General features: G+C 39.4%; 1 protein-coding gene across 2 annotated transcripts; it reads right to left on the bottom strand.

Annotated features, from left to right (window-relative positions):
• Positions 1-375: 375 nt before the first annotated feature.
• LOC131573779 (large ribosomal subunit protein mL42-like) lies at positions 376-7,755 on the bottom strand. 2 transcript variants are annotated; one of them, XM_058828012.1, is made up of 6 exons: positions 7,578-7,755; positions 6,046-6,198; positions 4,191-4,254; positions 3,183-3,267; positions 1,746-1,909; positions 376-493 (listed from the first exon to the last, which is right to left on the bottom strand). In XM_058828012.1, the coding sequence occupies exons 2-6, from the start codon at positions 6,125-6,127 to the stop codon at positions 448-450; spliced, it is 441 nt and encodes a 146-aa protein (XP_058683995.1). In that variant the 5' UTR covers positions 6,128-6,198; positions 7,578-7,755; the 3' UTR covers positions 376-447. The 2 variants fall into 2 exon arrangements, with proteins under 2 accessions (XP_058683995.1, XP_058683996.1); XM_058828013.1 differs by lacking the exon at positions 7,578-7,755 and adding an exon at positions 7,265-7,385.
• Positions 7,756-9,478: the final 1,723 nt, after the last annotated feature.

Here is a 9,478-nt window from a genome sequence, read left to right on the forward strand (position 1 = left end):
AAATACCTCATATATTTTTCATAAATACTATTTCATTTATACCTCAGTATTTAAGCTCACCTGCAGTTACTAGATTCCTTGAAGAAAAAAAAATACTATCCTACTCAAAACAATCAAACCCTAACACGTCCATTTCTAGACTTCCCATTTTGACACAAGACTTGTATGGATTCACTTGACAAATGATGAGCCTGACCTCTTGAATTTAATCAGAGCTCTCCAACCCTGTTACATCCTGTTCTAAGACTAGTTCATTTGGTGACTAGGAATGCACAACTGCTTTCACTGACTTCCTGTTTTGTCAGTGCCCTTTTGTTGTTTTTAGTAGAAAATAACAGTGAAATCAAATTAAGCATGTTCTGTTACAGCCAAATGTGACACTTTCTAAAACTTTTATTTCCAATCAAAATTAACAGCAAAGTCCTGATGAACAAGAAGTTATTTTTGCTATCGGTCTTTAGGAGGATTAGGATTCTTGCGTCTTCTATGATACCTAAAAGAAAAAAAAAAAGGTTGCAATGAGTGCAAGCTGTGAACAGCCTTTATTTTTGTGGTATTTCTGCCCCCAGTGAGTGATCTGAGGTTACACAAGGAAGTGAAATACGAGATACATGAGCACAATCCATCACCATTCTTTAGATGTCACTCTGTTGTTTGTGGAGTTACATAATGCTACTCATTTCTATTGCTACATCTGCTACAAGCACGCAATAATCCCATCAGTTCTACAGCTGAATAGGCACAAAGGCTGCTGTTTATTCTTAATCCTTTGTGTGAAGTTAATTTTATTACATGGTCACCCTTCCCTTTGGCTAAAATGATTGCTATAGAACAAAGATATTCAAAGGAGCTGTGCCAGACTTTATGTTAAATAGTGTAATATTTTGCTGAAAAACTAAAAAACAAATTCTTCAGAACAAAAAATGATCCATACTTTCCTCTTAATTATGTTTGTTAAACAAGGCAGATCCTGTCTGATCTTCATTAAAGTGATAGCTACCCTTTGGTCATAAAAGTCCTACCTTTCCATTCCTTATATCTACTCCCAAAGCAAATTAATTAAATAGTTTTCTGTGGACAACAACAAAAAAATTTGCCTGTGTTATGTCTCCATAGCTATAAAATTAGCAGCTATTGAAAGATGGCATACCATGGAGTGGAAAGGAGTAACACCCACCAGAATGCTGCTTGTTTACATTAGTACACCTGAATGTCCAGAGTTCCTCTTTAAGCTCAGTCATGTATATGTACATCTCTCCTCCACCTCAATTTCTGAATACGAGGCACAACAAAGAGCACTTTTCACCACTCCAAATGAAAAACCTCTACTACTCTCAAGTCTGAGAATCATCCCATTGAGGTTACTAAGGAATAGGCAATGCATGCTTCCAAGCTGTGTTTGGTTATGTCCATTGAGGGTATTTTACATGCTAGATTCTGTCATGGAACTTTAGTAAATGACTCGAAGCAGTAGCTAACTGGATGAATGAAAAACTTCTACACTGTTTCATATTTTACCAAAAAAAGTGGCAAAGGCTACCAAAGGAGCAGTGTTTAAAAAACCTCCTCATTAAATACAGTCTTCCATTTACCCAACACTGCATTGAAAATTTTATGAAGTAGCCCAAATGCTAGAGGTACCTTGTCTGACATTACTCATCCTAGGCTGAATCTGGTCATTAAATTATTCCTGTATGTCCCTTTACTTCCAAAAGGAACAAACAAATCAAAAAGAAAATACTTACTGTCCCACAGGATACCAGCGATGTTTTGTTGTGTAAAACATTTTGCTGAGCTCTTCAATTGTAGGACCTCTACTGTTCTTTAGCTCTTTTTCATTCAATCTGGATTTTAAAACTTGATCGAGGTTTTCTTCTTTATTATTCACCGGATCTGGCCGTGGTATGGGCTAGGAAAACAGTAATGTATATCCTGTTTCTGCTTGTTTTATTTAATTGAGAAAGTCAAAAAGCCAAGCTACATTAGAGTAATCTGTAATGCTATCTAACAGCTGAAACCAAAAAATGCAGAAAAATACCTGCAACTGCACTGACTCTTTATTATCCCTGCCTTCCCACCCTGAATGAAACCACAGCAGTGTGGAGCAGATGTCTAGACATATCTACTTACCCTAGGGGCTACAGCTGATGACTCTACCCCTAAAACCAGCATTCTTGTAGTCATTACTGCAGACCTCAATCCTACAGTTCACTACCTGAATCATCAACTTCAGTTCTACTAAGACAAAAGTATCCACACTATTCCCAGTCAGAATTCATAGCAACCATCATCATTGCTAAAAATCTTTTAGAGGACATGTACCTTTGAGAAGAATATCACTTCCTAACTTTTTATGCAACAGGTAAGACCAAGTTGTTTGTTTTCAATTGGAAACGTAACTACTATTAGAAATATTTTAATTTGTTTTAGCCTTTTACACAAGTTTTTCTTGAGGTATGTGCAACTGAGAGATTTGAAAATACTGCTAGGTAACCTGCAGGCAAAAAGTGCTAAAATGATTTAGGTTTCAATGGAGAAATTTCACACTGGGTACTGCAGCAACACAGCTGCCAGCTGCAGTATTTTACTAGCACATGAGAACTGGAAATTCAAACAAAAAGTGTACATAGAAAGATTTATCTAGGTGTTAATCCACAACACTAGATTTACTTTCGTCAATGTAAAGAACACACTGAAAGTACTACTGATAGATAAAAACCAGTATTTAAAGTTCTTTGTGGTTTTTACAAACTCAGTGCTGAATGGAATTTAAAGTTTGTGTTGAAAACAGTAGCAGCAGTTCTCCTTTGTATTCTCTTGCCCAGTAGGACATGTGAGCCATAACCTGCATTCCCATCATCCTCTCTGAGTAGCACCCATGTAGACAGACACTACTTTCTCTGTAGTGCACAAGTGTTCTAGTGCCTTGTTCAATTCTACTAGAGCTACTGTATGCTGTCATATTTGAGCTCTTCTCACTCTGCAACCTTCCCTCAGTTCAACTAAGAGTAAATTCCTCCTCGTGGCAGCAGCTATATTCATCAGTCATTTACTTCACAGATATGCTGATCACATACTAAAAAGTATTTCAAATTTAAAAAGATGCTCTAAAGACTCAAACCTGTAAACTACTAAATGCCTTTACAAGAGTAAGAAATATAAATGTACACACTTGGACATACTTTTGTATGCTCGTATGGAATCTCAAGTGAAGGGTGGTAGCAGACAATTGTCTTCAAATCGGATGTCACTGCAAGTTCCACTTTGCTATAAAAATAAAAAGAAAACCTCATAACTTTCAGAAGTACTGAACAACTGAGAAGCCCAAGTCCCAAAGAAAACTGGATTTGACCCTGCATTTATGAATCCTTAATAATCTTGTATAAAATAAGGGTCATAAGTATTTGATCCAAACCTCCAATATTTTGTTTCCTCAGTTATCTTCCTTTTTCTTTTTCAATGGAGAAGGAAAAAAGGGCTAAAATAAATTATTAAAATAGCTGGAAATATGATTTGGAAAAAAAATCTTAAAAGACTGAAATAGTTGCATATAAAACTCTAAACAGATGAGGATAATGGTCTCTAGGACAACATGCCTTCACAAGATGCACGGCATCTGTAATGAAGTAACAGCAAACAAAGCTTGGTTTGGGGTTTCATCTTTTCTATTACATAAAAAATGCTGAACAAGAAGTCTTACTGAGATTTTCATTGTGACAATATGACTTTTCTCACTTTTCTTCCCCTTCCCATGACACATTAAGCTTCCTAAAACCGTGGATGACATGAATTCAGTGTTTCTCACTATATATCTATCAGCTTTTCCTATTTCTACACAGGTTCCCTGTACAGCAGCACAAAAATACTTTGTCTGAACAAGCATCAGTGGAAATGACCACTCTAAGCTAATTTTGCTCTTCCACAAACAAAACTGCAGGGGAACTGGGGTCATCCACATGTTTATACTGAGTCCTGAATGACTTTTCATTATATTGAAACTGGATTACATTACATTACATTAACTTCACAATCATTACTATCATTAATTTTTACTTTAGCTAAAATCATTACATATATCCCATATTGGCAATAGATGTGTTTGATACTATAATATGATGACTTCACAACAGAGAGTTGCCCTGGAATAAACATTACATGAAAAGGCCACACATCAAAGCACGTTTACATACCAATTGTAGTCTTCAGGGAGAACTGAGAATGTAGATTTATGGCAAGCATGATACACAGATCCATCTGCAATAAAAACCCAAGTAAAGAACTCTGATGTAGAAACAGAACTGTACCAAATTAAGAATGTTTACATTCTCAATTTTCATTCTGTTTCAAGTCTTAATCAGGGATAATAATCATATTCAGTTTTAGATTAACATAACCCACACTGTCTAAGCAGAAGTTCATTTTAGTACACAGCTTTCTAGCAGTGCAATAAATAAAAAAAACCCAAACCAGTATGCAGGCAGTTACAACCTATATTTACCTTCCTAGTTGTATTGTTTTCCTGAGTAAAATCACTGTATGAACAAAATACCGATAGAATTCAACATTAGGAAATATCTTTTATATATGTAAAGAACATTACCTTATAACTTAGAGGGAAGATCATAATTTCAATCACAGCAATATTTATTATAAAGATCAAAAGGAGGGGGGCTCTGACTGGATATGTAGAGAAATGTTTTCCTCATGAGGACAGCCAACCAGGGGGATTGAGACCCAGGCAGGTTTGTGAGTTCTCTGTCCTTGGAGATTTCAAAGACTCCGCAAGCCCTGAGCAACCTGATGTGACTGCAGAGCTGACCTTGCTTTGCACAGGAGCTTGGATCACAAACCACTCAAAGTCCCTTCCCCATGGTTTGATTCCCATTTTTTTAATAGAATAACTTAGGTTGGAGAAGACTTTTAAGATCATAGAGTCCAAACACAAGCCTAATATAAGGTGTTCAATAGTCCCTCACACAGGAATCATCCTGTAGGCATTACCTTCCACAACAATGCAGGTATGCACGCCTCAGGTGGGCCTGGGACGTGCCTGGAGCTGATTTCCACTGAGAACCCACTTCCTTTATTGCCAGAACATGACATAAATCCACATGGAAATTTCTGTGTCCAGTGAAGCTTTTTCAACAACTATGCTTTTAGAACAGAACTGTGATCACAAGAAACAAGTCTTCACATGTTCTGAGCTTTCTCTTAAGTCATAAAAAGGCATCAACTTTATCTGGCATTATTTTATTTAGACCATCTTTTAATACAAATAGGATTCTTCATGGATGCTCCTAGCAGAGCAAGAGAGCATTCATTGTGTCAAGACTGCAAAGGCTGAAAAAACCAAGAAGAAACTTTTGTTTGTAGCTATTTTCCTCTCAGAAATATTTTAGATGCAAATTCTTAAAATTCAGAGTTACTGTTAGCACTTTCACTCTTCAGTTCTTCTAATGAAACTGTTCTTAGGTATTAAGCAGTCAAGTTATGGCAAATTATATGTATTTCTTCCTAAAATTTTTTTTCCCTTCCTTGCCCACCTACCTCTAAAATGTAAAATGTCTATTCTATTTTCTCCATTACTGTCTTTTCTACCACTTTTACTATCTTCTCTATGTATTCCTATTGATGTCTAAAACATGGACAAAAATCTAAGAAATAGTACTGTCTGTTTCTGTTTGTTCTCTGTTTATTTTAGGTAATGAGAATTTACTATAGCCTTTTCTCACCACTTTTCTAAGTCTGAAAAAATAAATTGAAATCTTCAATCATAATCAGTGGTAAAAGGGGTAGTATTTACAAGCTAATCTATAAATTTGGGGAGCGTCCTATTTGGACCATGAAGGCTTTAAAAGCACAAAAAGAGAAAAAAACAAATAAAGATATCCTTTACTATTAGAATAGAACACAGACTAATAGACTAGATTCTGTTCAAATAGAAAAATCACTTCCATGCTTCCATTACTTTAAACAGTACAGGAAAGAGGCTCTCAAGGAACAAATTTTAATATAGGATCTCCACAATTCCACGTCACTACTTACTCTGCAGTGGGACCTGCTTACAGGTTGCTACTGAACGCATCCGAAAGAGGTGGGACCACGCAGATCTAAGTGACATTGCCATGCTGACAGCAGAGAGGAAACCAGTCCTGGACAAGATGGAACTCAAAGAACTTTTTCTCTGCAGAACACCCTCTGAAAGAAACCAGTTTCATAACTATTCAGGCTACAAAAGACTAACAATTAAATTTCTTGAAAATCTTAAGGAAAAATAAAATAAAATCTGTGCAACATAATTCTTGTCAATTGTTTAGAAGTCCTTATCACTTAAGATGTACCTGTCTCCTTAATAGTCAAAAGTAGCACAAGACTTTATTTACTGAGAGTCTTTGAAGGTTCAACTTAAAAAAAAAAAGCTTCCATGCCTGTGCCTTCTCACAGGCTTTTCTGTTGGTACGCACCCACCTAAAATTTGCATCCTTCCTTCTGCACGCTCCATAAAATAGCTCATGAAATGTGCTTTTCTTGTTCACAACATAAATATCATCACCTAGTACAAAAATAGAAGTACTTATAAACTACACTTGCTGTAGTGAAAAACCTCTTTAAATGCAGCTAATTGGCTTCATCCATCTCAAAAGCAATACACCTAAAAACTCAAAAACACCATTTAGAATATCTTAAATGTTACCCAAAATTTCGCAGTAGCAGAAAGACATCTTATGTTTTCATTGTCTAGTGAAAAATAACTGCTTTAAATAGAAACTTATAATGAAACCTAGAAAAATGTAAAAGTTTAGGGATATACATATATATATATAAAAGAAAAATAACAAGAACTCTTTAAAAGTACTTCGTATTTTGTGCTTCAAAACATCACCAGAAATGTGCATTTTCCAATTTCGACATATAATTATTCAGCATTCTTTTTATCTGTGCCAATGCTGCTCAAGTTAGGGTACCACCAACACCCACAGAGCTGCTCACAGCTTGCCCTCAGAAGCTCATTTACAAAAAGGGTGCGAGGAACGCGGCGGATCTGGGCCCAAGGACAAGGGTCAGGCACCAGCCCGTTCCCAGCCGCACTCACTGCGCGGACCAGCTTGAACGGGAACATTCCCATCCCTGAGACAGGGCACAGGAAACTGCGACGCGTGTGCCAGCAACACGCGGCAACACCAAACCTGAGGCTTAGAATTAAAGCAGATGTTTAGCATTTAAAAAAAAGGTCACTAATCCGTCAAAGCAAGCAATAGAGTACCCGTTATAACAGTCCTGAGCGCTCCGCACAGGGTTCAGCCCCTCCGAAAAGCGCGCAGAGCCTCTCCCGGCCTTGCCCCGCGCCAGCCCCGCCGGCGGAAGTGGCGCCGCGCGCCCGTTCCGGCTCCGGCGGCGGCTCGGCGCGCGGCACGCCGGGACTCGCAGTGCGGCCCGGGAGGGGCACCGGCACCGCCCTCAGCCACCTCCCCTTCCGCCCTCAGCCGCTCCGGCGCCGGAGCCGCTCCGCCGTAATGTGGTGGCAGGAAGGGCTAGGCCGGGCCGGGGAGCAAGCGGATGCACAAACACAGATTTACTGAATCAGTTTGGTTGGAAAAGACTTCTGAGATCGTCCAGTCCAATCTTTGAGCCATCTACACCTTGACTCCTAGGCCGCGGCAGTAAGTGCCATGTCCGGTCATTTCTTGAATACCTCCAGTGATGGTCAGTCCACCATCTCCCTGGGGAGCCTGTTCCAATGTTCAACCGTTGTTCCTATGGAAAAAATTCCTCGTGATGTCCAACCTGAACCTCCCCTCCCCTGAGGCTGCTTCCTCTTGTGCTGTTGTCCACAAAAACCCCGATTCATTTATTACCTGGTGTGCAACAAGCCAATAATTAGCCACTGTGGACAACACTGTCACAGGTTGTCCAACCCCCACCTCATTACAACCTCTTTTCAGGTAAATGTAGAGAATGACGAGGTTCCCCTGAGCCTCCTCCAGGCTAAACACCCCCAGCTCCCTCAGCCACTCCTCATAGGGACCCTTGGTCACTCACTGCTCGCTCTCCTGGTCCCTGTGCTGGGAGGCTTTTGAGACCGCAAACCCACAGTGAAGTCACTGGGGCAGCCTCGTCATGGGCAGCAGCTGTTCAGCTGAGGGAGAGGGCACAACTCCCCAGCAACAGGCAGCAGTGCACCTGCCTGTCCCGGGAGCGTGCCAGTGTGCCATAGTCTTATATTAGCTGCAAAATAATCCCCTCTAATCCCATAATTCAAAGGAACATTTCTAACATTATTGGTTATTTCACAAGCTTAGCCTGCTTGCTTTCCAGGTTAAGTTACACAGTTGGCTGCAGTAGCTTCCTCTGTTCAGTCAGCCAGATCTTCACAGTACCTGTAATGCTCTTCCACAGGGAAGGCCTGTGGATTTCATGGAGATGAAATTGCATGTTTCCAATATTCAAGGCATACAGAAAACTCACCTGATTGTCCCAGGCAAACTGCTGCTCTGAGGCTACTTGCTGTACTTCTTTCATAGACTGAGTCTCAAAGTGTTTCAAAGACAAGGTTATATTTACACAACATTGATAAAAGACAAGAAGACAAAAATCAATTGTCTGACCTGCTGCTCTAGTATCTGTAATGGCTCCAGCACTTTAGGCATTTACACATCCGTGAAGCCTCTAAGTCACATCAGCAGACTGTGTCTCCATTCCTGCTGCAGCATTACCCTTCTGGAGACTCTTGGATAGTGTCTCTTGAAAGGCTGCGACCTCTTCCAGATATCTTCCAACGATTGCATCTTTTCTGGTCACTGATTGTAGTACTGCAGTTTTGTGCTGTCATCAGTGAAAACCTCACAATTTCAGCGATGTTTAACTTTGGTCTGTAGTTGCAGAGTTTTAGTTACACTGATAACTTCCAGCAGTATAGCAGAAGTATAGCCAGAAATCAGTAGTCAAGAGCTGACCACTCCCAGTAGCATTGACAAAGGTTTCTTCTTGAATATTTTTCTATACAGAGGAAGATGGAACACAGCCATTTTGGGGTTCCCTGCAATATTAGATTCATTACACCATAGAAAAAGGGGACAGAGATGGGCCAAAATATTTTACATACTACTTAGACAGATGCAACCAAGGTGAGAAATCACAGCTTCACTACAAAGCTCCTCCAGATTGGTGGAGATAAACTCACTTTTTCATTCCAGCAAGTTTCTGTGTTCAGATACAGAGGCATTGGATCTGAGTTCATGCACCAAACAGAAGCAATACAGTCCTGTGTATTTTCTGCTGTGTACCAGCTCGTGATTCCCACAAGGAAATCCTTGTACTAGGATGAGGACAGCATCCTATACAATTCAAGCAAGACAGTGGTTCTACTGATGGACAAATAAAACACTTGGAGGATTTTAAACCCAAGGACAGTGCTTAAAAAATAAAATTATAATAAACTGTCCAAAACAAGTGCACTCTGGAAATTAAAAGAAAGGAA

This window comes from Poecile atricapillus, chromosome Z (genome assembly GCF_030490865.1).
Source record: "Poecile atricapillus isolate bPoeAtr1 chromosome Z, bPoeAtr1.hap1, whole genome shotgun sequence".
Taxonomy (NCBI): Eukaryota; Metazoa; Chordata; class Aves; order Passeriformes; family Paridae; genus Poecile; species Poecile atricapillus.

Coding starts and splice junctions, on each gene's coding strand:
- LOC131573779 (XM_058828012.1), bottom strand. CDS start 6,127: ATGGCAATGTCACTTAGATCTGCGTGGTCCCACCTCTTTCGGATGCGT. Junction 4,255..6,045: donor TAAGCAGGTCCCACTGCAGA/GTAAGTAGTGAC, acceptor TTTTTATTGCAG/ATGGATCTGTGTATCATGCT. Junction 494..1,745: donor CGCTGGTATCCTGTGGGACA/GTAAGTATTTTC, acceptor TTTTTCTTTTAG/GTATCATAGAAGACGCAAGA.